Source organism: Stenella coeruleoalba (assembly GCF_951394435.1).
Source record: "Stenella coeruleoalba genome assembly, chromosome: 7".
NCBI lineage: Eukaryota > Metazoa > Chordata > Mammalia > Artiodactyla > Delphinidae > Stenella > Stenella coeruleoalba.
The window spans coordinates 79056148-79083132 of record NC_137153.1 but is presented as its reverse complement, the minus strand read 5'-3'; the positions used below and the strand labels follow the sequence as shown (position 1 = coordinate 79083132).

At 40.6% G+C, this 26985-nt stretch overlaps 1 protein-coding gene across 6 annotated transcripts in view; it reads right to left on the bottom strand.

The window, feature by feature from the left end:
* Positions 1 to 26985, bottom strand: part of PCSK5 (proprotein convertase subtilisin/kexin type 5) — a 318106-nt gene that overhangs the window by 178506 nt on the left and 112615 nt on the right. For all 6 annotated transcript variants that reach the window (XM_079925980.1, XM_079925981.1, XM_079925984.1 and 3 more), the window contains exons 4-5: positions 18892 to 19035; positions 14964 to 15040 (exon numbers count right to left, since the gene is read on the bottom strand). In XM_079925980.1, the coding sequence (XP_079782106.1) occupies positions 14964 to 15040; positions 18892 to 19035 (221 nt within the window). The remainder of the gene's footprint in view (positions 1 to 14963; positions 15041 to 18891; positions 19036 to 26985) is intronic.

Genomic DNA, 26985 nt, shown 5'->3' with positions numbered 1-26985 from the left:
GTTTTTCAGAGTCTAAATGGAAGCTCCTTAATTTTAGCTAAGGAAAATACTAACAAGTATTCCGTATAAAGGGAAATTTTCTCCCTGTTACTGAAACTATTATTTATAGTCATTTAAGACAAATAGAAACAAACAAACAAAAATGGCGGTTAGGGCAATTTTACACAATAACTTGGAATATCAGAGTAAGGACAAATTAAAATTAACTTAAAACTTGTATTTCTGACACTGGTTTAAAATTCTTCACCAATAAAATCTGAGTATTTTGCATTTCCTAGCCTTTTTTCCTTCCCTGGTTTCTCAAGGAAAAAAAGGGGCAATGGTCTTGCCACAGAGCAGGGATAGGCTGAAACTCAGCTTTCAATTGGGTTAAGTTAGTAATAAGCATAACGCATACCAAGATTACATGTTATGGTTAACAGGTGCAAAGCATGGTAGAATGATAACCACTTATTGAATGCCTATTATACACCAGTCTCCAACACAAATGAAGCTGCTATTTTCAGAGAGCTGTAAAAAAATTGATTAAAACTAGAGTATGATGCAGTATAAGTTAAAAAAATAGTGGACATATTATGAATCCTTTGCATATATCTAAAGAGTTTGGACTTGGTCCTAAAGGGCTTGAAGATAGAGTAAAAACATGTTCAGATTTGAAATTTAGATAAAGAGGAGGTTCTAGGGAAAATAAGAAATTTCTGGCTTCTCCCCTTAAAAAAAAAGAAAAACCCAAAATGTCTAAACAGAAAGGTGCTTTTTATTCCAAAGCTTGTAAGGAGCCCACTAATACTAAGACACTTCCAGCCACTACAGACATTCTCTCAGTAATGATTATTCCCTCCCATCAGTCATTTTTCAAGTCCCAGGTCAAATGCCACCACCTACAGAAGACTTCCCTAAAATGTCTACCTACCTCCAGTGACAGCTCATCTAAACCTTATTTCTCTGGTCTGTAGCACTGGTTTACAATCGTTTGTTTGGTTCTGTATAAACAGAACTCTTTAGTTCAAATCTTGTTTTATGAGAAATACCACCATCTAAAATAGATTTTAATGAGGTTTTTAAAAAGGGGAAGTTTAGTTGAGGAAGATGGAGCTAGACCCATTCACACAGCCTCCTGAGTGACAGTTGGAAAGCCTGTAGGATTCATCAACAGACTCTAAGGTTCCACGAAACACTTTTGGAAAAACAATGGTCTCCAAATCACATCTTGCCTAATGGCTTGTTTTAACTGTATTAGTTAAATGATGGATCAAATCTTAAATTTCTACATATTCTAAGTATATCACCAGCTTGATTTTTAAGTGCTATTCTCCTAGTAGGTATTCAAAAAATCTTTTCTGAATGAAACTATATGCCATAACATAAGCACCAAATTCTCAAAAATAACAATTATTGCCATGAATTAAAAGTATCTATTACTTATGAACACTATATTCAAAAAAAGAACACCTAGTATCATGTTCCAAATTAGAGTGCACTATGTGATACAAAGAACATGAATTTGGAAGCCAGATTCTCTTTCATGAGCTATGTAAACCTGCCTCGAATTTTATTTTCTTCCCCTGGAAAAAAGGGGACAGCAATAACATTTCATTTCAGGTTCTGTGCTGCAACTGAGTTAAGCAGAAAAGTACTTTGTTCAAAGGATACTGGGAGGCTCCGAATGGTTGGGAACACAGAAGACACAGAATTAGCAAGATGGAGGTGAAGGACTGAGAAAACACCTGGCTGTTCTGTAAGGGAGGATCTGCTGGGAGAAGGAGCGGGTGGGAAGAAAGAACACAAGCGAGTGAGTGAGAGCTTACTTGGCCCTTTCTGTCACCAGGCTGCACATGTGCTACTGATTTTTAGAATCTAGACCATACGGTTCAGGTCCGAGACTAGAGCAGTGCAGGATGAGCAAATCACTATTGGATTTGGTAATTCCAGCCGCCATACTGGAGAGTAGTCTTGGCTCTCCACCAAGACTCAAAAGACAGAACATTCCTTATACATAAAAAAGAATGCAGGGCTCCCCTGGTGGCGCAGTGGTTGAGAGTCCGCCTGCCAGTGCAGGGGACGCGGGTTTGTGCCCCGGTCCGGGAAGACCCCACATGCCGCGGAGCAGCTGCGCCCGTGAGCCATGGCCGCTGAGCCTGCGCGGCCTGTACTCTGCAACAGGAGAGGCCACAACAGTGAGAGGCCCGCGTACCGCAAAAAAAAAAAAAAAAAAAAAAAAGAATGCAGACACTGGGGGACCAAAACAACTACCTACTACCTATCTGATACGAATTTTTATAAGTCAAAAGAATACATGTAAAAATGCTTTGTGAACTATGAAGTTCTAAATAAATTATTATCCTTGGTAGATGGCTCCTCTGTATTTGAGAAGGTGAAATCTGAGATGGCTTGAAAAGACTAATGCCAGTCGAGGGAACCAGAAAACCTGCTCTTTTTTCTCATCTCTCATGGAAAACATATACTGACCCTGCTGAACTGTATTTAAACTTTGCTGAGTTTATAGCCCAAGGCAAAAGTAGCCAGGGTTTCTTTGGGGGACAAAGTTGTTCTCTGCTCTCCCGCCCAAATTATGTACCAAGCTCCTCAAGGCTATAGAACTGCTCACAGGAAAACCACATAAGCAGCTCATGTACATTGGATGACATAGCCATGACTTTTCAAGTATGAACAACATGTAGTGTTGGTCGCTGTATCAGCACAGTTATGCTTGGTATGGGTCAAAACATCCTCTCAGTTTAGAAAAGGATCATTCAATTTTATTAAACAACTTATCTAATAGTTACTTGGGCCTCCGTCCCCCATTCACAATGTCCTGGTTTACTCCAAATACACGTGTGGGAAATCTATGTGTATTATATTCATATAGATTTCAGAAACCTATACATCTTATTAAAAAACACGTGAATTTAAGATGAGTACCACTGTTAACAAAGTTGACTTTCTGAGCATAAGTGAAAACAACATCTCCCTGACAAGAGACAAGGAAAAACGTAACAGATAGGAATTGTGTGCATTTTGTTTCAACCAAGATGAATTCAATGGAGATAGTATACCTTATAGTTGAAATAAGTTTTACAATGTGGATTTTAACAGAAGCTCATATGATAAAACTGGATGATGATAAATGGAATCAATTGATAGAAAAATAGCACGTATGATCATAAAATCTGGAAAAAGGAATCTCCATATAATTTGCAATGGCATACCTGAATAACTGCTTATATTTGCATTTGAGCTACAAAGATTTCAACAAATATGAATGAACACTCCTACAAGTACACCAGCAAAATAGGTCTTGTTCCCATACTTCCATGTTGTAGAATGTGGTTCCACCATTATAACGCCACTAGTATTACTCCCTGTAGAGGCTGAACAATTTGACACAAATTCAACCAGTCGAAAATTAAGCCACAGTTGCTATGGCATCTCTCTATTGGGGAAAACTATAGTCACAATAACTGGGGCCTCTACTGTCCCATAAATGGTTGCATCAAACTGGATGATGAGGCAAATGCATGGTTGTTAATGGAGTGGCTTCTGAGATGTGGGGACCCTTGACCCCTTTTGCCTCCATTTGAATTAAATTTCAACCAAATCCAGTCCTCTAATTCTTTGATCTTTTTCATTCCAAACCCCAGCTCTTTCTCAGATGCTCCATTACCCAGCCTCCCACAATAGTTCTTATGTGTTGCGTGAGATGGGCGGATAAGAGAGAGAAGAAAACAAGTGTTTTTGTTTCAAATCTTTCTCTTTCCTCTGAAAAGCATTAAAGGGATCTGCAATTCATTTAGGAAGGAAATAAATTCTATGAAAGAGTCAGATAGCCTATAAAATTGACAACACAAGTCACAGTTAAAGCTGCTGAACCATTCAAGTTCTAGTCAGATCACCCAGTACAAACTATATACACTGGTGCCAAGACCAGGTGATTACTGGCGACAAATGTGTTCTTCTTTCTCTGCACGATGGCAACAAAATACTAGAGCCTATGGGAAGATCAAGGTATCAGGACAGTGGAAAAAGAGAGAGATTTGTGATACAGGGGTGGGAGGGGGCTGCTGGAGGGTTGTGGAGAATATGAGTCTATATTCGGCAACCCAGACAGGTGTCGGAGGGGGTGTGATCCAGTGAGAATGAATCTCAGAAAGGGATGACCAACCAAGAGCAAAAAGGTCATACAAAATCTGTAGCAGTCAGCTACCCTCAGCCCAGGATGTCACCACAGGTACTTTATCTGCAATTCATGCAAATTCAAATGCATCTACTAGCATACGTAAATCATATGCAGATGGTGTAAGGATCTCTAAAAATAGGAAGAGGTAAACTCTTCTAGCAAAGGTCAGTCTTTTCTAAAATTCGTGAGATGGCATCTTGTGACGAGAACATGAGGCAGAGAAAGCAGGGATTCAGGGAAATCCGCTGCAAAATCACCAGTAGCCAACTGCTCCCAATTCCTTCAAGTTATTTTAGGTGTTCTATGGGCAAGATAATTCGCCACAATTTCCCAAAGCAGGACACATCTTCAAGACTCTACACCTGTCTGAGGGCAGGAAAAGGTTTCTGATTCCCACAGGCTCTCCTGGGTCTCAGTTTCTTCCTCCTATAGAGATTCTTCCTTTCCCAGCCCACAATTCCAGAGCACTCTCAAGGGCTGTCATGTAAGTGTAAAAACATTGGGACAGTGTCTCTTAGGTTATGGGATTCCAACTTCAAACAGTCCATATCTCCATAGAGAGAAAATTCACTACCTGCCGTCTGAGGATCAGACTAAAACTTTATCTTATTACTCTTTATCACCCTTAATAAGATTAACAACCTCCATACCTGTGGCAATTTTACAGAGTTTACCAAAACATTTATCTGCATTAACATGATGACCAGCTGATACTCATTCAAATTTTTTTAACGCTGTTAATATATACTAGTAGAATTGTTTAAGGACAGAGCCCCAAGCTCCAGTTTCCACATGGCACCCTCTGATCAGACCATACCTGAAGTCTTCCTATTTTTTTTTTTAACACTATAAAGCTTTCTGGGCCATGTGCCTGCCTTTGAGTCTCTTAAAGTGACAATAGCTGACTCCCTTGCTATAGCAAGCTCCGAATAATTAGCCCAGAGTGTCATTTGGGTGGTCTTCATCGATTTCCATAGAACAAATACCACTGTGAAGCCAGAGCTGTACAATTATTTTCTGTAATAAAGGATTTTTGTTACTTGGCCAAAGTTACGTGTACATAAGGTGTTGACAACCTTTGTGGACCAATCCCCTCTCTCTGGAGAAATAGGGCTCAGAGCACCAGCACTTGGTAAAGCCAGGCTGCTGGGTATTTACTGAATACAGCAGTAAGGCATTCTGGTAAATGCAGTTCTTCCCAGGTAGTAAACTTACTGAAGCATGCGCTCAACACAGGAATTAATTTCTCATCTACTTGACCACAGGTTAATTAACTATGTAGGTGAACAGATGGCGTGAGAACAAATGAGCTCAAATGGTGTGTCTGCCACGTGGTGACATTAGCCACTTTACTTCACCCCTCCAGACTCGCTCTCCAACTGTGTGTTGTCGTGAGCGGTAAATGAGACAACATACTGACGTGCTCACTGTATTAGCAGCTGCTTACACTGCATTCAAATGCAGCCAAGTAGCAACCCCATAGACTTATGGATTTTTTGGTTGTTTAAGTCAAACAGGGTCATCGAGATACTGATGTGGCAGGAGGAGACATTGATAAGAATGCTTCTCCAAGGCCACAGATATAATGAACAGCAAGGCTGGGACTGGCACCCAGGTCTCACCCAAAATCAGGACATTTTTTTCCTCTATCACCTTGCCTTCTTTGGTGACCTATTTTATGAGATAAGAACTAAGCAAATATGTCCTGATCTAAGACATACTTTCTACCTTTCCATCTTTTATTAAGGATTATAATTGAAATGCACAGCTACCGCAGATGTTATCCACACACATACTTAAGTACACTGGAACAATAGACTTCTACTGTAATTAACTGTACTGCTAAAACGTAAAAACCATAACATCTCCTTTAGCTTGTAAAAACAAAATTCTAACTTCAGTCCTTTATCTTAGAGGGCATTTGATTTGAATAGGAAGGCAACCAATATCTAAATAATATCTTAATACTGAAATGAACCATCAACCAGTTTGCAGTTTGATTATATTTTCAGCATGTTCTTCTGGTATCTATACAACGAGTGAGATAAACAAAACAAGCGTTCTTCTCTCCTCAGTCTGCCTTCCTGTTCAGCCTATGGACACTGGCTGACCACATTTGAAAGGTCCTGGATGCCTTCTCTACTGCTCTGTAATAATACAAATAACACGCTGGTAGCATTGACCTCTCAAGGTCTTCGTGCTTTCGATTTTACATATTTCTGGATATAAGGAAACATGAGAAAATAGAAGGATCCAAGGTGGAAGTTAGAGGAGAAGATGAAAAGAGAAAGATAAATAAGTATACCTGTCTGGAACCCTGCTCAAATGCTTACTCCATATTTAAAAAGGATACTTATCTCTTTCCCTTACTGTAATTTCCATCTGCTTTAGAGACCTCAGGAATTCGTGAGTTTGTTTTTTAAATAAGAAATTTAAATTGAAGCAACGATCAATTATTCATGTCAATAGTGCAGTGGGTTAGCACAAATTAAACACAAACCTTACTGTAACCTATTGCATCAGACCCTTTATCCAAACTGGTACCGTAAGCCCCAAGAGATTATGTCCCCAAATCCTTGAGGAGAACACATTGAAACTGACAAAGGAAACAACAAAGGGCTTGAAGGCTGCATTATCATGATTATGAGCCCTGGAATAATTAATACAGTATTTTATAAAAATAAATACTTACACTTCAGGTGTCAGGTATATAGGAATTTGAGGTTAGATAACCATTTTCTGTATTTACTCAGCTCTCATTAAATAATAAATAAACAGCCATTAAGACAACTCCTATGGACATAGTTATTTTCTTTCTTAGATGTGTCTGCGCTCTTTTATACTGGGTATAAAAACTTATTCCAGAGACTTATATCTTAGTATTAAAAAATGTATTCAAGGGACTTACATAGAGAAGCAGACAGGATTTGGGGAACCCTGCAGGACTTGCAGGATTCCTCAAAAGGTGCCACACTTGTTCAACCTTCCACCTTCTGCACCTGCATAATTCCTTCTTTCTCTGCCACTCATGTCACTTCCCCTGTGAAGCCTTCTCTCCCAAGTTGGATGTCCTCCAGTGAGTTTTCACAGCATCTGCAAACTTACTTCTTTTAAAAAAACCTTCGCTATTGTAAATGGGGCCACGTGTACCAAGATAGGGAATAGAGAGGCAAGGAAAGATGCCTGGAAGATGCAAGGAAGAATGCAGCATTCTGGACAAGCAACACTGGGAAGCCCTTGGGTCTAAGAAGCCCTAGGGAGGAAGTGGTCATTGAATCCACAAATGGCAATCCTTAGGAGGTCAGCCTTAGGGCCACCTAAGGGGAGTTATGATCTTTTGGGATGCAGCTACCCCCCAGTGGCTCAGCAAGGAGGGAACAGAGAACAAATACCTTTTCTTTACCCTTCTGCATCCCACTGATGTCCTGCTTGGGTGTTCCATTGGCCGAACCCAATGGGAAGCCAGAGGGCAAGGGAGTCCCTTAATGCAGTCCTCAGAGGTCAGCTTTCTGGGGTACAGAGCAGGGTAGAGGGTAAAAAAATAAAGCGATCCAGGACAAGGTCCATTATAACATCATTTAATAGTTACTACTTTGGGACACATTTCGCTAATTCATCTAGACAAGCCAGGCAAGGTAGATACTCTTGTAAGTTTTGTATGACTGAACAGACACTTCATAACCCAAACTAAACTGGAAAACATCTTCTCAGCATCTTTCCCTGCCTCTCTATTCCCTATCTTGGTATATGTAACCCCATTTACAATAGCGAACTTTTTTTTTTTTTTTTTAGGTATGCGGGCCTCTCACTGTTGTGGCCTCTCCCATTCGGAGCACAGGCTCCGGATGCGCAGGCTCAGTGGCCATGGCTCACGGGCCTAGCTGCTCCGCGGCATGTGGGATCCTCCCGGACCGGGAAATGAACCCATGTCCCCTGCATCGGCAGGTGGGCTCTCAACCACTGCGCCACCAGGGAAGCCCCTAATAGTGAAGGTTTTTATGAAAGAAGTAAGTTCGCAGATGCTGTGAAAACTCACTGGAGGGCATCCAACTCAGATGCAGGAGGTGAGAGAAGGCTTCACAGGGGAAGAGACATGAGTGGCAGAGAAAGAAGGAATTATGCAGGTGCAGATGGTAGAAGGCTGAACAAGTGTGGCACCTTTGGGGAACCCCGCAAGTCCTGCAGGGTAGATAAATAAAGTGGGGGGAAGTGGTGGACAGAGAGCAGAGCAGACTTGAGGGAAGAGTGGGGTCATGAAGGGTTTTGCATTTTAACAAAATTTCAAGATATTACAAGATTTTAATATTCTTATTTTGGTTCTAAACTATCACTTGGGCAGCAGGATGGGGTTGAGACTGGAGACAGGGAAACCATCTAGGAGATTTTCCAAGGAGGAAGGTGAGAGAAGGGGATTAGACTAACAGAAGGCTAGTGTGGATGGATGGAATGGGGGAGTCTCTGGGGAGTTATTAAAGAGAAGGATTTAAATGGTGAGGATGGTCAGGACTTGTGACTACCAGCTGGTGAGGGAAGGGACGGGCTGGCTGGCTTCTGGTCCGAGAGAAGCCATTTCCTATTGTTACTCAACTTTCTGAGAAGCCCCAGACGAAGACCACTTCCCAGAACCTAGAAGATAGTCCAAAATGTTACTTATCTCAACATATTACATTATGAATCTATGGGACAGAGACAAGTTTTCTACAATATTTGTTGCAGGTTCTTTCATGGACATGAAATCTATAGCTGTATATGAAAAGGATCAGATATTTTTCACAATTGTCTCTTTTGTACACATTTGGCCTCTGGTACATACATTTGTAGTCAGCATTATATAAATTCACGCGCTAATCATTGATCAAGTAACTACTATATAGTACATTGTAGTGTTATTTTGCAAAAGGATTAGGGGAAAATTTTCAAAAATATATGGAAAAAACAAATCAGCCTCTGAAAATGGCCTCACTTCTTTTTGGTAGGTTTTGTCTGAGCTACCTAGCTATAGGATAGTTTTATCTGAACATGTTTGGCTGAATGCTGGGTATGAAGAAATAGTGCTTCCATCTGTTAAGGTAGTAGATTTAAAGTGTTGTTTTCTCTCTAGTATTGAGTTAAAATAATTCCTGTATAGGTAGACGACACTGCCTACATTTATCGGCTTTGTTTTGCAACGCTATTTCCTGACAACAGTTCTCATCCGCAGACATGAGAAAGAAAAGGCCACACAACATGGCGACATTCTAAAAACCAGAAATGAGGCTTCCCTGGTGGCGCAGTGGTTGAGAGTCCGCCTGCCGATGCAGGGGACATGGGTTCGTGCCCCGGTCGGGGAGGATCCCACATGCCGCGGAGCGGCTGGGCCCGTGAGCCATGGCCGCTGAGCCTGTGCGTCCGGAGCCTGTGCTCCGCAGCGGGAGAGGCCACAACAGTGAGAGGCCCGCGTACCGCAAAACAAACAAACAAACAAATAAAAACCAGAAATGATGTGTGAAAAGGACACTAAAGACGAGCAGAAGTGTATTTCCATCCACCCTGGTTAAATCTTCAGGGAAACAGAGAAAAGCAACAAAAATGAAAAATCCATTCCTTTTGGAAATGAGTCTTTAACCTATAGGTTGGTTTGCTTTGAAAGGGAATTAGATTCTGGGCCCACATATCACACATTCAAGATACACAGTGTGCTTTCATCTCCCACTAAATACGTTGCTATGACTCAAGCACAGGGAATACTTAAAAAGGAGCAACCTAGGGAAGGAAAACTCTAACTCAGACATCAATAATTCATTTATCAGAAATGGGAGCAGTAGTATGAAATGCCAGGAGACTTTCATTTATAGGGAGGCGTTTTCTATTTTAAGCCTAGAATAATGCAGTCAGCTTCATTCTACAAGTTAATACGAATGGAGGCAGAGCGGAATGGGAGAGCAGGTTTTATGGTCCCCCCTAATAATGCTATTTCTTTAGCATCTGTTATTTAGGTTTGACACACCACCATCTGGGGACTTGAAAAAGCGATAAGAGAAGGATTTTTATAACTTTTTTACTTCAGAGGTGATTTTCTTCACCCCAAAGCTTCAGTGCTAGAAATGTAATCAGGTAAGTCTGAGAGATGTGATCTGCATAAAGTTTTGAGGGTGCATTGTCTCTTAGTAGAGTCATCCCTCAGTATCCACGGGACATTGGTTCCAGGCCCCCCCTGCAGATACCAAGCTCCGTGGAAGCTCAGGTCCCTTACACAAAATGACACAGTTCAGTTAACCCTCCGTATCCTTAGGTTCCACATCTATGGTTAGGAAGAGCCAACTATAGGACCCAAAACCCTTCAGGTTACGGCTTCTTACTAAGTCGTCTCCTAATTCAACCTATTAGTTAGTAGCCTATATTATTGCATCATTGTATCCCCCAAGCATTTAGCACAGAGCCATTCACAAAAGTAGCATCTTAATGAGTACCTGCTGAATGAATGAACAAATGCACCCAGGTGTAAATAATTCCAATATGCTCTGAAGCCTACTGGTCACACTGTACAATGAGGAGGTACTTGCACAGCATATGCCTCAACTTTTTCATTCAGGCAATGTTTAGAAATTCCTCCCCCTCACTAACTCACTTCAAATTCAAGGACTCATGGTCCACTAAAGGGAGACAGAGTATTGGAATTAAATTAAAGTATTGGAATTAAAGACAGAGTATTGGAATTAATTAAAATAAAGTATTGGAATTAAGTATTGGAATTAAAAGCAGATTTACTGTAGACCAAATGAGCCACAGTTCCCAGCCCCTGAAGAAGCAGAAAACATATCTAAGCCTCTAACCTTGGAAATAAACAAAGACTTCCAAGTCTTAATTGAAATGTGAAATGTTCATATGCACATATTTTGAGATAATTGTAATTTTTAACTGATTATTTTTCGAGAACTGGATATAGGAATTGAACACATAATTATAATACCAGCTATAATTACCTGGTGCCTATTAGATAGTCAGCCCTACGCTTGGTGTTTTACATATTTTATTGCTAATCTTTGCAAGTATTATTATGCTCATTTTAGATATTTTTAAAAATACTAAAGCTCAGAATAGTTAGGCCTAAAGACCATAAAGCTATTAAGGTGAACCAAGGATAAAAGTCAACTCTCTTAAACTACAAACCACTCTTTATTTCCTGATGCCAAATGACTTCTATTGAAACAGAATTAACTATCTGTGGATCCACACTTAAAGACAGATCCATCAATCATATTTATAATTATGGTCTAATGAGCAGAGAGGACATTTTAACCCTAAATGTCTGAATACATGCTTGTGGTTGGCCAAGAAAAAATTGGGCAGCAGTACTGATAGGAGATAACGGGACACATGATGCCCCAGGTGACTGCTGATTTTCATAAAACAGAGGTTGGAGTGGTGGTGTTGCCCCTCTGAAAATGCCCCATTTCACTGTCAAGGCTGCAAACTAAGCACGCATCCAGAACAATGCCTGTGTCCTCCAACACTCAAACCCACACTGCACTCAATGAACCATGAACAGTACTTAGAATGAGTCAAAGCAGGACACACTAGAATACCCCAGAGGAAGCGGGATGGTAGTGACTCTTCCCAAACAAAAGTCTTGGGGAGCTGCCAAGTTGGAAAGGAATCTTCACAAAGGATACAGTTTTTAAAAGGCAGCCTGTAAAAAGCCATCAAAGCGAACACTCAAAGAACTGTCTTCACACACAGCCTTTGCAGTTAGCACTGTCAGTCACAGGACAGATAGGCCCTTGGAGAACAGTCACCATTACCACTGAGTTTCGATGCAAAAGTCACCACATGTAGATTCAGACAGAACTGGCTACAGGGCACAATACATTTTCAGTTTCCACCTACAGCCCCTCTTGTCCCTTCATACCCTGTACAAGGATACTGTGGGTGTTAACTTGATCTTGACTTTCCTCTAGCTTTCCTGTTTATCTTTTCTCTGTACACACAAATGTTGATGGGATAACTTTAGCCAACAGATATGGTACAATCAGTTCTACTATCATGCTTGCCTTGAAAACACACATTTCTTCCAATAACATTGATATATTAGAGAGTGATTTGAGTATAATGTGAAATTTGCATTTGTTTATGCACAATTTTGTCCCAGAAACTCTAGGTGACTGTAGAAAACAGACCTAGTTGCACTGAGCACTGTAGGAATGCACGAAACACACAGAGCTGCACACCTTAGGAGCACAATGGTCCACATGTGTCTACATCTGGTGCTGTTACTTCCTCTTTGACCTCAGATAACCCTCCTTCCACTTCAGAATAACTTGCAAGCTGCCATGCTTCCAAAAACCATCCTGGAGGGTAGCCTCCACTCTGCTTATTTTCCCCCTTCCTCCCAGCCTATTTTGTTATTTTCCTCTCTACTCTCTGTTCTTCTTCAAAGTTTTCACCTTTACCTCTTTTTTTTTCCTCTTTTTTTTCTTGCACACAGAGTGGCAGGCATGTGAGTAGAAGTAGATGCAATGGGTACACACTTCCATAAGCAAATTTCAGGTCTTATTCAAGATGAAGTGCCAGGAGGGGCAGTACAGGTGTCAGGGAGTGGGAGATACAAACTATTGGGTGTAAGATAGGCTACAAGGATGTATTGTACAACACGGGGAATATCGCCAACATTCTGTAAAAACTGTAAGTGGAGTGTAACCTTTATAAACTGTATAAAAAATTTAAAAAGAACAGTGCAACTTAAGAAGTCAGTGTCACAAGAGAACTGTATTATAAACATACTAGTTAGAATTTAATTTCATAATGATAAGACACAGATTAAGCATAAAACTGATGGAAACGGACTTTGAACCCAGCCTCGTTATGAATCATATCTTTACTATTTTGAAGGATCAGACTGGCACGCAGTCTCGAGCCTTCTTTATGACAGGATGTGAAAGGTCAGCTCAGCGCTCTGTATTCTCCAAATATTTTGGTCAATAATTCAGCCTTTCTTCCTCTCAAATTTACTGCTATTGAAACCAATTATCTCTAGTTACAACTCATTTAAATGACAGATACTTGGACCATTTTCCTTTTCATTACCATAAGGGTCTGGCCTTGTGTATAATATGCATAACAAGAGTTTATAAACAAACCACTTGAGTTTGATTCTTTGTTTCCTAACTTCTTCATTGCTTACTACCTGTTTAACCCTTATCCACTTGACCCGTCTGAGCCTTTTTTTCCTTCACAGCTAAGGGCTGAATTCAAAAAAAAGACAATTTAAAGAAGGACTTTTTTAAATTTAAAAAATTAAAAAAACGATTAAGTGCCACATTTATTATAGTTTTATAAATTTCTTAACCACTTAACATGAATAAAGTGTTAACATGAATAAGTTTTAATAGGTCCCTATCATTTTTCTGTGTGTCATTGATGAAGCTTCTGAGCTTTTCCTGTTACTCTGTGGTTTTAGACTTTGCAGAGTGCAAGTATTTTTAGGAGTATATGTGTCACACTAGAGTAGAATGGACTGGAGAGTGAAATTTATCGGTGACCTTTTAAGTATGGAAGCTTCAAGTTTCTTCTTCAGTGTTTCATGCTAGTTTGCAAATTAGGTTAAATAAATTAGCTCACATTGACTCAAATTATAACCCTTTGTGTGAAATTGACCGTAACTTTAAACAGTGTAATCTAGACAGTAATGACCAGGCTTGAAAGAAAATGATCCAGTTTACTTTAGGTCCCTTTCTCTTTTTGTTTGGAAAGTTCTGGAAAATTCTATCTACATCGATTTGTATATTAATGCTTTCACCACTGAATTTGATTTATAATATTGACTCATTAATATTAAAAAACAGCATATTTTTCACAGTAACTTTTTTGAGGCTTCTTTGTAAATGGTAAGAAGAGGGGGGGAAAAAAAAAGAAAAACCCATGTACAGTCACAATTATCTAGGCCGCATTGGTTTTATCTAAACTTACTGACTTACTTAAATAATACCAGCTGAGGAACTTTTCCCTACAGAAAAATGCAGGCTAGAAATAGTACATAATAAATGGGTAAAGCACCTCTCTTTATAACTTCTGTGATTCCAAACAAAAACATGTAAATAAAACTTCAAATGATAGTATCTAGATCACAGCATTATCCTGGAGAAACTGCAGTAAAAGCAAAAAAGTTAATGTGATCTAGAGATTAGAAACACCTACTAATCTTTTAAAAATACCCGGGTCATCGTAAGCAAGAAACGGATGTGTATTTCATTTGCTTCCAAAAAAACTACTGTACTAACTGGAAAGCGTAAACGTGGTTACATGGGTTTCTAAGGCTCTTGACTGTGAGGATAAGAAAGGTAATGTGTTCCATATGTGGCAAACCATATAGGTATTTCAGGTATATTAGTAAAAAACACAATCACTACAAAGGAGAAAAGAAAAAGAAGCAAATCAGAAAGCACTGGCAGAGACCTCAAGCACAGCATTCAATCAAATGCGTTGAACTTAACAGAATAAAGTAACCCTCTTGGGGGGTACTTTGTTTTGCCTCTCCCTTTAGCACCCCTATCCCTAAACAAATGGGTCACAGTCCAATGAACACCTGAGGAACAATATTCCCCAACCGCACCCTCAAGTCACTCCCCAGAGTTCTCTCTGCAACCATTCTTACTATGTGGACCACGCCTTTTTATATCCAGAAGCTTTAGCAGAAAGACACTTGTTTATCTTGAAGCAAATTAGGGATCAAAAAAGTACTTCCCTCCGCAAGAGCAGAAAACAAAGCTCTCTGCCAGCCACATACCAGGTACCCCCACTTGGGCCTTACTTGTTCTCGTTGCTCGCGTCATAACGAGGCATGGGGTCTAAGTCGTTCCCATTCACGTCACAACTCGCCAGAGCATCCTGTGGTCACAGAGGAGAGAGAGAAAGGAGACAGACGTTCATTAATTAGCCACGCACCTGAAGGCTCATGCCTCCTTAAACACATTTCTGCAAGAGAGTAATTAGAGTAAATAACACACTCACGGTCCGGTGGTGTCAGGATGCCTTTTTCTGTAATAATCAGTGTCCTATCTTTCCCCATGAAGGTGAAGAAATACTCTCTACAGACCAAAGATGTGCCCAGTCCACTCCTGCCAGCACTTTTCCCTCATACCTAGCACTGACCCTTCACCCCAGTGCTTTGAAGATGTCCTCGACAACCACTTTCTCTGCGAAGTACTGCTAGAACACCCAGAAGGCAGTGATTTATTCTTCGCCGACTCTCTCTGTATTCCTTACTTCATTTCTTGAGTGTGCAAATTCCTTATCACAATTCAAAGATTTTTGGAGACAGAAATTGTTCACAAATAATTGGCAAGCCAATTAAAAATCATCATTAGAAATCTATTATATCAGGTATCTTGGGACCTCTATTAGGCAATATTTGTCTGGTTTCAGATGTTTTATCTACTATAAAAGGGTCTACAATTCAAGACTTCATACTAACACCAAATGGTCTTTTACCCCAACCAAAATAATGATCAAAATTTTGTTATATGTCAAAGTTTCAAAATGAAGCAGAAGTTTCTCTGAAACCAAAGCTGAATTTATTTGTTTGCTTTTTTAAATGATTGTGAAAAATCTTCAAATTACTAAAAAAAAAAAATTAATGGATTGTTCCATCATCTAAATTTATATCATCATAGATAGAACTAATTTAGGATGTTTTGAATTTTCTGATACTTTATGATGATTTATTTCTGTTATCAGTTTTAGTGAAAGTAAATGCTATCTTTGTTTTCTGTCTTTATCAAAGGCTCTTGTTTCTGAAAATAACTGAAAGTACATGGAGTCTGAAATGTTTGGGGGGAGTAAGCAAAACACACGTGACATATAAAGGTGATAAGTCTCTGCTTCCCGTACAAAGGAACATACAAAGCAGCCCACCTCAGCAGTCATTACAGCATGAAGGATAATACTGTGCAATTTCACTTATAAGGAAACAGAAGCCCGAGACAGGTTACGTGACTTGGCCAAAGGCATGAAACGAATTGCCTATGGCATTAAGACTGGAACCCAGCCACCCCATCCAATGTGCTTTTCTCTACTCTTCACCAGCTCTAACATTAGGGGAATCAAAAGGGCGCCAGTACTGGTAATTGCACAGGTGAATTCTGGAGAACTTTCTTTCCAGGGAGAAAAAAGTGAAAAAGGTAAAGAATGCAATCACGTTTAGGTTAAGGCTCTTTGTGTTTAATCAAATGCATTTCTATGCAGTGCGGAGAAGGAACACCCTGTAAAAACTGCATTGCATACGATAAGAAAGACTTCTTTGCTAGGAAGTGGACAGCCACAGTTCTGTTCTTTATATGACCTGGGCTAACTCACTTTAGTCTTCAGGCCTCAGTGTCTACCCTATCAAATGAGGAGGCTGAACTGAAGTTCCTTTTTAGCTCTAAAATTCCATTCTGTGAAGAGACACAAGTTTATCTGAGTGTGCTTGGAGGCAGGGTAAGGGCAGCCAATCAAGTGTCTTGTACAAATGAGAACTAAATGAACTTGCAGTTCCTTTTCTCTCTCTCTCTCTCCCTCTCTCTCTCGCTGTTTTTCAACCTTAGGGAAAATCATCTAATTTAGGAGAAACTGTTTCAACATTTCATTGTAAAAATTGATTTGTGAAGTTTCTTAGCTGAATTTTTGAAACAAAAAGGGCAACAGGGTAGAATACTGAGAGACAAAGCAATTAAAGTTGATAAAAGTATAAGGTGATATTGGGTGGTCCTGAGTGAAGGTCTTCGTAAGGTCAGAAATATGGGTGGCTGTGTGAGCCAGTGGTAGTTTCTGATGTGTCAAGGAAGTGACTTGGAAGTATTTTATTTGCAAAGATAACAAGAGAATCTTTTCAGGTTTGAGGGCCAAAAGGAAAACTAAGAGAAAGTAAGTGTCATGCAATAAGTGAGACTGAGCAAATGAAAAATAAACACTGGAGAGCATATATGGCCATCGCTACCTAAATGGTTTCATGAGAAAATGAAGCGGCAGATGAGAAAGAAGCCAGAGGAGAGATGGTCAGAGAGACAGATACAGGGAGTCATTCCCACAGTGCAGGGAAACCATGTCTTCCCATGCTGGAGAGAGAGAGAGAGAGGGCGACAGACGTGGCGGGGGGGGGGGGGGGGGCAGGAAATAGCAGATTTCAAGAGGACAGTATGTCCATTCTGAGTGAGTCCAGGACAGTAGGCCACTGCTGTGTCCACCAGTTACCGGGGAGCAAAGAGGAGAGAAAGGCATCAGGCCTGCGAGGATGGTGAGTCCTTCGTGTTAATGTGCAACAGGAAGCTATGGGCCAGGCCCCTCTCAGAATTCTCCACAAACTCAGGGCACCGTGAGATGGGCTGGGCTTCCTGACGTTGCTCCCTTAATGATGATGAATATAGAATAGAGAATAGAAAAATCTGAGGGGATGTGGTCCTCCCAGTTATAGCTAGGGTTTTCTGTGGGCACCTTCCGTAAACACGAAGCAAAGCTTCCCACCCCGGCCCCTGACTTTCCTCCTTAAGGATCAGTATGACTCCTGGCTTTATTATGATTTAGAGCTGCTTGTATTTTCAAGGCTGTGAGAGGAAACTTGTAAGCTGAGAGAAGACCACCAACTCTGACATTTTTTTCAATAACAACATGAAATACAATATAGGAAAACTCTTACAACCAAAGTTTGGGGATTAAAAGGAGTTATGAAGGAACAGAGAGGGACACAGGTCAAAGTGACTGAAGTCCTAGTGGGTGTGCGGTGATAAACCAGTGCTCTGGTGGAAGTAGTCGTCTACAGAAAAGAGCTTAGAAGGCACTGGTGTGAGTGGGATCCAGCAGGAGTGTCTGCTGAGCCCGGACAGAAATCAGAGAGCTGCATCTGCGGATAAGAGGAGTCACTGCAGGCGCTTAAGTAACAAAAGAGATATTTCAGGGAGAACACCAAGGTGTCATGAGAAACAAATTTGAGCAGAGAATGGCATATTGGGAGATAATTATGGTATTTTTAACCAAACTTAGGGAGGAGAAGCTGATGGAAAGGAGGCGTTTGGAGAGTAGAAGAGGGAGGGGTCATGGACCTATATCCAGGCAGGAAATATCACAGTGGTAAAGGGGACCCCAGGGACAGAAACCGACCCGAGTGTCCAGTGGACACTGGGTATCAAGACTGTGGTTTTCAATGAAAGTACTGAGTCTCAGCCCTTTCACTTGCTCTGTGACCCTGGGCTCACCTTATGTTCTGAGTCCTGGAATCTCAGTCCTTTCTTAAGCAAGGGAACTGACTGATTCCTAAGGACTTCTGGGAGGCTCTTCATTATTGCCCTTTAAAAAGGGAGAGGCAGAGAGAGAAAGAGACTCGCAGAATAACTTGAGAAGGGTTCTAAGCACGCTTTCTCCATAAAGGAAACAAGGAGTGCTATCTGGCTGCATGGATGAATTGCTGAGAAGAGCGGATGTTCTCAGTAGCACAAGGGAAGGGTGCTGGAAACCGGTTTCCGCTACCTTATCACCTGCATTTTGTCATCAGAACATCAAAGGCACACAAAAGCGGACAGCGGGATAGCCTTACCTCCTGCTTCCTGTCCTCCAAGAGTGCATCCTTTATAAGATGGGAGCAACATGCAGAGCCTACTGTACCCGCTGGCTGCATTTTTCAGTGGTTTTCCCCCTTGTGGAGCATCCTAACATGAGTTCCATTGTTTCCCAGGAGGGAAGCTGCTCTGACCACAGCAAATACTCACGTAGTTCTGCATCAGGTCTGGATGGGTCCTCTCAATGCCGTCATCCAGGATGGTGACCACGATGTTCTTTCCCGTGTAGCCTCTCTTCCAGGCTCCTTCGATATTCATGTCTGACTGGCAGGGATGTGTGTTGTCACTGCAGTGCTAGAGGTGTAAGAGGGAGAACTGGACGTTGCAGATTACCAAACAGTGAGGAGGCTGGAAAATCACTTACTTCTTAAGACAAGGCATTAAATTAACAGGAATTTGGCGGATTGTCTGTTCAAGTAGAAGCGCAGATCTCCAATATGACAACAAGGGAAGGGAGGAAGGAGAGATGTGGGGAAGGAAAGCAAGACAGAAATCTCTCCTGCCAGTTCTGCCCTGTTCTAACACCTTCGGAAAAACATGACAAATAAAGTATATCTCAACAGCAGAATAACAGGGGCACCCATTTTATTGTTAGCATGTATTAATGACACATGAAAAGGCACTGTAGCATTTCACTTATAAACCCAAACTAGATAACTGAAGAACATATACCTTATCGTTTCTTAAACAGGCACCTAGAAAAGCCTGGCTGTAAAAACAGCCTCGGCAGCTTCTGTACGGTGCCAGCCAGAGGTGTGCCACTGCTGTGAGAAACCCACTAATGAGAAAAAATAACAGTTTCTTCAAACTTCTTTCAGCAAATTAACAATGAGTGTTGTCTCATAATTTGTAGGGAGCCAACATACTTATTCAGTGCTACTTTGAGAAGGGAGAGAAGAGTGCAGGGTCCAGACAGGGGACAGGCACAGGAAAATGTGTGTGAGGGCTTCGAAGGGCAGGCTGAAGAGGCATCGAATCTTAGCTCATTAGGTGTAGTGATTTCATTCCACAATGGCTACAACCTACAAACACATCGATAAATAAAGTAAACCAGCAGTTCTTCCCGATATAATTGACTAGCATTCGTCCAACCCACACAATTACCCCTTCAAAGTCCATCTCTATGAAATATCCCTCTGAGTGGTGTTTTCCAGGTTCTTAAGGCTCAGCAGAGGAACAAAGGAAAAGGGATGTGCCGTAGCCTACTGCCATGGCAACGCAGTGGTCCACAACATTCACTATCTCCCTCCTGCTTTGTAACAGTTCAGCACTTCAAGAGGGCAAGAGAACATGAGATCTGTATGCTCTAAGCATAATGGAGACCCCACTGCCACTGACTCATCTAACACATACTTTATTGAGCACTTACTACATGCTGGGGTATATGGCAGTGAACATGCAAGATGAGGTCCCTGTCCTCATAACCTCTCTAAAGGGGAAACACAGATGATAAAGAAAACAAGGAAGACGATTCAGAACACTCCTTATGTCTTAAAGGAATTAAAGAGGGTAATATGGCGGTCAATGCTGAGCTGTTTGAGTACACACCTCTCTGCGGGGGGATGGACAGAAAAGATCCCAGTTTCTGAGAAAGTGAATTGTGAGTTGAGATATGACTGATGAGAAAGAACTGGCTTGCCCAAGAGCTTAGACCTTATCGTGGTAGAGGACACAGCAAATGCAATGACCATAAGGTGAGAAACAGATTTGTGCATTGAAGAAAGAGAAAGAAGATGGGGTCTAGCTGAAGCTTAGTGGATGAGCAGGAAAATGGCATAAAAGGTAGCAGATCAGAATGGGCAACAGAGGTCAGGTCATCCCAGGCTTTGCAGCCATGACTTGACTTTTATTTTAAGTACAACCGAAATGGAAGCTCACCTCTTTCCAAACTTTACCCCTCAAAATCAGATGCTAACTAGTGGCAGATACCTCTAATACCTTTGTCGAACATCATAAACACACTTGAGTAGTTTTATGGATTCATTCTAACAAATGGTGTACCCAGTTTTCATCACAGATAATATCAATTTCATTGAAAATAGGGGCTTATATATTTTATGAACATTTGTAACTTTCTGTCACTTTCTTGACTTCTTTCTGGCACTTGAGGCCCTGCACCACCATCTATTACTACACTGATCCAATTCCACTCTCCCCTCTCTCCCCAGTTTTTGGAGCACAGCTCAGGACCTACTGCCTCCCACTTGGCTAGCTCTTCCCCTTCCCTGAACTTAGGAATGAAGAGAGACAGACACAGACACACACACACACACACCACACAACACACCACACACCCAACACACATTCTGTTTTACACAGTCCAACCCCAACTTACTGAATTCTGCTGAACTGTGGTTGAGTGTTGAATCTTGTGTGTGAATTCTGTCTCCTTTGTAAGCCTCTAGAAGACTATGCATTAAACCAAGTCTGATCTAGGATTTCAGTCAATACTGGCTTATCGATTACACACCAGAAGGGAGGGCATATTCTCCACTTTATATCCAAGTTCACATCTGCCAAATGCTTGCTCTTCCAACCTCGTCAGAGATATCTAACCAGCTAATGCTTGGTTAACAGATCATGAAAGAAACAGTGTAGATTTACAAAATGCCCATGTTTTTCGGAAGTCTCATTCTAGCCAAGAGTTTGGGCCTCTCCTCACCAAATATTTTAATTTAACACAAAGCAACCCTCACAGGTTTCCATTTCATTTTTTTCTTTTTCAAAACCTGCTCTGGCCACCTGTGGTATCGTTTGTGACACAAAGTAGCATTAATGTGGCCAAGAGGTGGGTGGGAGGAAGGAAATGCACAGGAAATGGGTCACCCACACATGGATAACTGTCCTGGAGTGGAGGGATGCTGCCTGAAATTGTAATTATGAAAGCTGAAGAAAACCCACCGTGTATGGAAAACATGTGTGTTCAAAGTGGAGCAGTTAGGTTTCTTTCTTCCACCTCTGCTTCTGTTGAATCTGACTTCACCATTAAATATTTTTGCACCACTTTTTTTCTTTCCATCTGCCAACATGGTATTGGTAGAAGGGGAAGGAGGGGAAATATCGAATTGATACTTTCATTTGGATAATCTAATATATCAGGTAGCTAAAACGTCAAAGAAAAAAAAAAAAAAGATGATCAGAGCCAGGGGTGTTTCTGGAAAATGAGTAATAAGATCAGTGGACCCTTAAACGAGGACCCTATCTTTAGATTTTTAATACCCATTTCAAGTAGTCCAGACTTGTTTCATAAGCTCAAGGCAACCAAAGAGCAAAAACTACAGAAAATACTGATGCCAGTCAGTGCAGCCCAAATGAAAAGGAATTAGTCATTTCCTTCACTGCCTGATCAAAATGCTCTTTAAACTGGGCTCTATTTACTTGACGGCAATCTATGTTACAGCATTACCCAAAGGCAGAAGGAACACGTATTAGCCATGATTTCCTCATCCTCAGCCTCCATGTTAATTCCTGCTCTGGCACAGATCTCTGAAGACTAGTTTCTGGAATTGTGTTACCCCATATAGTCCCGAGGCTGGTATTCACAAAAGGGGCCAGTCAGAAATTTCCGGCATATTTAAAGCTGATGAAAACCACATACGTGCACTGTATATGTAAGACAAATATTTAGAGTAAATATAGGCACCTTCAGCTCTGAATAATGTCCTGTATTTCAATAATGGTCTATGCACAGATGACAAACTATTTACAAAGGACACAAAATAGCAAATATCTACAGAAACAATGGTTACTACCTAGGTCTCTCATTTCCTTATCAGTAAAAACTTTTTATTCTTTTCAGGAATGAAATTTTAGAGAGATTATCCTGTGAGTTCTAGAAAAGGCCTCTTCCATACCAGGGTTATGAGCTCTTTTGCTTATAAACCACTCTGGGTGTGTCTACTTCTCTTGTGTCTTTATAAACATATCACAATGTTTGCTAAATGAAAGAACAGTTTATACCCAAAATAAACACCTTTGTTATGCTCTCACCACCATTTTCTTCAGACTAGGGGGTGGGTCGGAACCCTCAGTGTCATTATTTTTAAACTTTTCCAGGTTCTTAAGGTCTCCAATGAACTGCCAATTTATATGCTGCCAATAGTCTGCTAACATTGAAAACATCTGTTGCTCATTTCCATTGATAAAGTGGTTCATAAGACTGCATCTCTGACTCTACAACATTAATAAGAAAGCAGAATTAAATACACAAAAAATCTGTTTTAAGAAACAGTCTCAAAGATATAGAAAACAAACTTACGGTTACTAAAGGGGGGAGGCAGGACAGGGATAAATTAGGAGCTTGGGATTAACAGATACACACTTCTCTTTTTTTTAAACATCTTTATTGGAGTATAACTGCTTTACAATGGTGTGTTAGTTGCTGCTGTATAACTAAGTGAATCAGCTATATATACAGCTACATCCCCGTATCTCCTCCCTCTTGCATCTCCCTTCCACCTCCCCTATGAGACCCCTCTAGTTGGACACAAAGCATGGAACTGATCTCCCTATGCTATGCAGCTGCTTCCCACTAGCTATCTATTTTACATTTGGTAGTGTATATATGTCCATGCCACTCTCTCACTTCGTCCCAGCTTACCCTTCCCCCTCCCCGGGTCCTCAAGTACATTCTCTACATCTGCGTCTTTATTCCTGTCCTGCCCCTAGGTTCTTCAGAACCATTTTTTGTTTTGTTTTAGATTCCATACATATCTGTTAGCATACGGTATTTCTTTTTCTGACTTCACTCTGTATGACAGTCTCTAGGTTCATCCAACTCACTACAAATAACTCAATTTCATTTCTTTTCATGGCTGAGATATTCCATTGTATGTATGTGCCACATCTTTATCCATTCATCTGTAGATGGACACTTAGGTTGCTTCCATGTCCTGGCTATTGTAAATAGAGCTGCAATGTACGTGGTGGTACATGACTCCTTCTGAATTACGGTTTTCTCAGGGTTATATGCCCAGTAGTGGGATTGCAGGGTTATATGGTAGTTGTACTTTTAGTTTTTTAAGGAACCACCATACTGTTCTCCATAGTGGCTGTATCAATTTACATTCCCACCAACAGTGCAAGAGGGTTCCCTTTTCTCCACACCCGCTCCAGCATTTGTAGATTTTTTGATGATGGCCACTCTGACTGCTGTAAGGTGATACCTCATTGTAGTTTTGATTTGCATTTCTCTAATGATTAGCCATGTTGAGCATCCTTTCATATGTTTGTTGGCAATCTGTATATCTTCTTTGGAGGAATGCCTACTTAGGTATTCTAACCATTTTTGGATTGTTTGTTTTCTTGATATTGAGCTGCATGAGCTGCTTGTATACTTTGGAGATTAATCCTTTGTCGGTTGCTTCATCTGCAAATATTTTCTCCCATTCTGTTGGTTGTCTTTTCGTCTTGTTTATGGTTTCCTTTTCTGTGCAAAAGCTTTTAAGTTTCATTAGGTCCCATTTGTTTATTTTTGTTTTTATTTCCATTTCTCTAGGAGGTGGGCCAGAAAGGATCTTGCTGTGATTTATGTCCTAGAGTGTTCTGCCTATGTTTTCCTCTAAGGGTTTTATAGTGTCTTGCCTCACACTGAGATCTTTAATCCATTTCGAGTTTATTTTTGGCTATGGTGTTAGGGAGTGTTCTAATTTCATTCATTTTTTAAAATACATTTATTTATTTATTTACTTCTGGCTGTGCTGGGTGTTCATTGATGCGTGCAGGCTTTCTCTAGTTGTGAAGAGTGGGGGCTACACTTTGTTGCGGTGCATGGGCTTCTCATCGCGGTGGCTTCTCTTGTTGTGGAGCACGGGCTTAGGAGCACTGGCTCAGTAGCTGTGGCGCAAGGGCTTAGTTGCTCCGTAGCATGTGGGATCTTCCTGGATGAGGGCTTGAACCCATGTCCTCTGCACTGGCAGGTGGATTCTTAACCACTGTGCCACCAAGGAAGTCCCTAATTTCATTCTTTTAAATGTAGCTGTCCAGTTTTCCCAGCACCACTTATGGAAGAGGCTGTTTTTCTCCATTTTAAATTCTTGCCTCCTTTATCAAAGATAAGGTAACCATATGTGCGTGGGTTTATCGCTGGACTTTCTATCGTGTTCCATTTATCTATATTTCTGGTTTTGTGCTAGTACCATACTGTCTTGATTACTGTAGCTTTGTAGTATAGTCTGAAGTCAGGGAGCCTGATTCCTCCAGCTCCGTTTTTCTTTCTCAAGATCACTTTGGCTATTCGGGATCGATTCAGTTTCCATTACAAATTGTGAAATTTTTGTTCTACTTCTGTGAAAAATGCCATTGGTAATTTGATAGGGATTGCATTGAATATGTAGATTGCTTTGGGTAGTATAGTCATTTTCACAATGTTGAATCTTCCAATCCAAGAATATGGTATATCTTTCCATCTGTTTGTATCATCTTTAATTTCTTTCATCAGTGTCTAATAGTTTTCTGCATACAGGTCTTTTGTCTCCTTAAGTAGGTATATTCCAGGTATTTTATTCATTTTGTTGCAGTGGTAAATAGGAGTGTTTCCTTAGTTTCTCTTTCAGATTTTTCATCATTAGTGGATAGGAATACAAGAGATTTCTGTGCATTAATTTTGTATCCTGCTACTTTACCAGATTTGTTTATTAGCTCTAGTAGTTTTCTGGTAGCATCTTTAGGATTCTCTATGTATAGTACCATGTCATCTGCAAACAGTGACAGCTTTACTACTTCTTTTCTGATTCGGATTCCATTTATTTCTTTTTCTTCTCTGATTGCTGTGGCTAAAACTTCCAACACTATGTTGAATAACAGTGGTGAGAGTGGACAACCTTGTCTTGTTCCTGATATTAGAGGAAATGGTTTCAGTTTTTCACCACTGAGAACGATGTTGGCTATGGATTTGTCAAATATGGCCTTTATTATGTTGAGGTAAGTTCCCTCTATGCCTACTTTCTGGAAGGTCTTTATTGTAAGTGGGTGTTGAATTTTGTCAAAAGCTTTTCCTGCACCTATTGAGATGATCATATGGTTTTTCTCCTTCAGTTTGTTAATTTGGTTTATCACATTGATTGATTTGCATATATTGAAGAATCCTAGAAGAATCCTTGCATTCCTGGGATAAGCCCCACTTGATCATGGTGTATGATCCTTTTAATCTGCTGTTGGATTCTGTTTGCTAGTATTTTGTTGAGAATTTTTGCATCTTTGTTCATCAGTGATGTTGGCCTGTAGCTTTCTTTCTTTGTGACATCTTTGTCTGGTTTTGGTATCAGGGTGATGGTGGCCTCGTAGCATGAGTTTGGGAATGTTCCTCCCTCTGCTATATTTTGGAAGAGTTTGAGAAGGATAGGTGTTAGCTCTTCTCTAAATGTTTGATAGAATTTGCCTGTGAAGCCATCTGGTCCTGGGCTTTTGTTTGTTGGAAGATTTTTTTTTTTTTTTTTTTTTTTTTTTGCGGTACACGGGCCTCTCACTGTTGTGGGCTCTCCCGTTGCGGAGCACAGGCTCACGGGCCTAGCCGCTCTGTGGCATGTGGGATCTTCCCGGACCGGGGCACGAACCCATGTCCCCTGCATCGGCAGGCAGACTGTCAACCACTGCACCACCAAGGAAGCCCTGTTGGAAGATTTTTAATCACAGTCACAATTTCAGTGCTTGTGATTAGTCCGTTTATATTTTCTACTTCTTCCTGGTTCGGTCTCGGAAGGTTGTGCTTTTCTAAGAATTTATCCATTTCTTCAAGGTTGTCTGTTGTATTGGCGTATAGTTGCTTGTAGTAACATCTCAGGATCCTTTGTATTTCTGCAGTGTCAGTTGTTACTTCTCCTTTTTAAATTTCTAATTCTATTGATTTGAGTCTTCTCCCTTTTTTCTTGATGAGTCTGGCTAATGGTTTACCAATTTTGGTTATCTTCTCAAATAACCAGCCTTTAGTTTTATTGATCTTTGCTATTGTTTTCTTCATTTCTTTTTACTTATTTCTGATCTGATCTTTATGATTTCTTTCCTGCTAACTTTGGTGTTTTTCTGTTCTTCTTTCTCTAATTGCTTTAGGTGTAAGGTTAGCTTGTTTATTTGAGATTTTTCTTGTTTCTTGAGGTAGGATTGTATTGCTATAAACTTCCCTCTTAGAACTGCTTTTGCTGCCTCCCATAGGTTTTGGGTTGTAGTATTTTCATTGTCATTTGTTTCTAGGTATTTTCTGATTTTCTCAGTGATCTCTTGGTTATTTCGTAGGGTACTGTTTAGTCT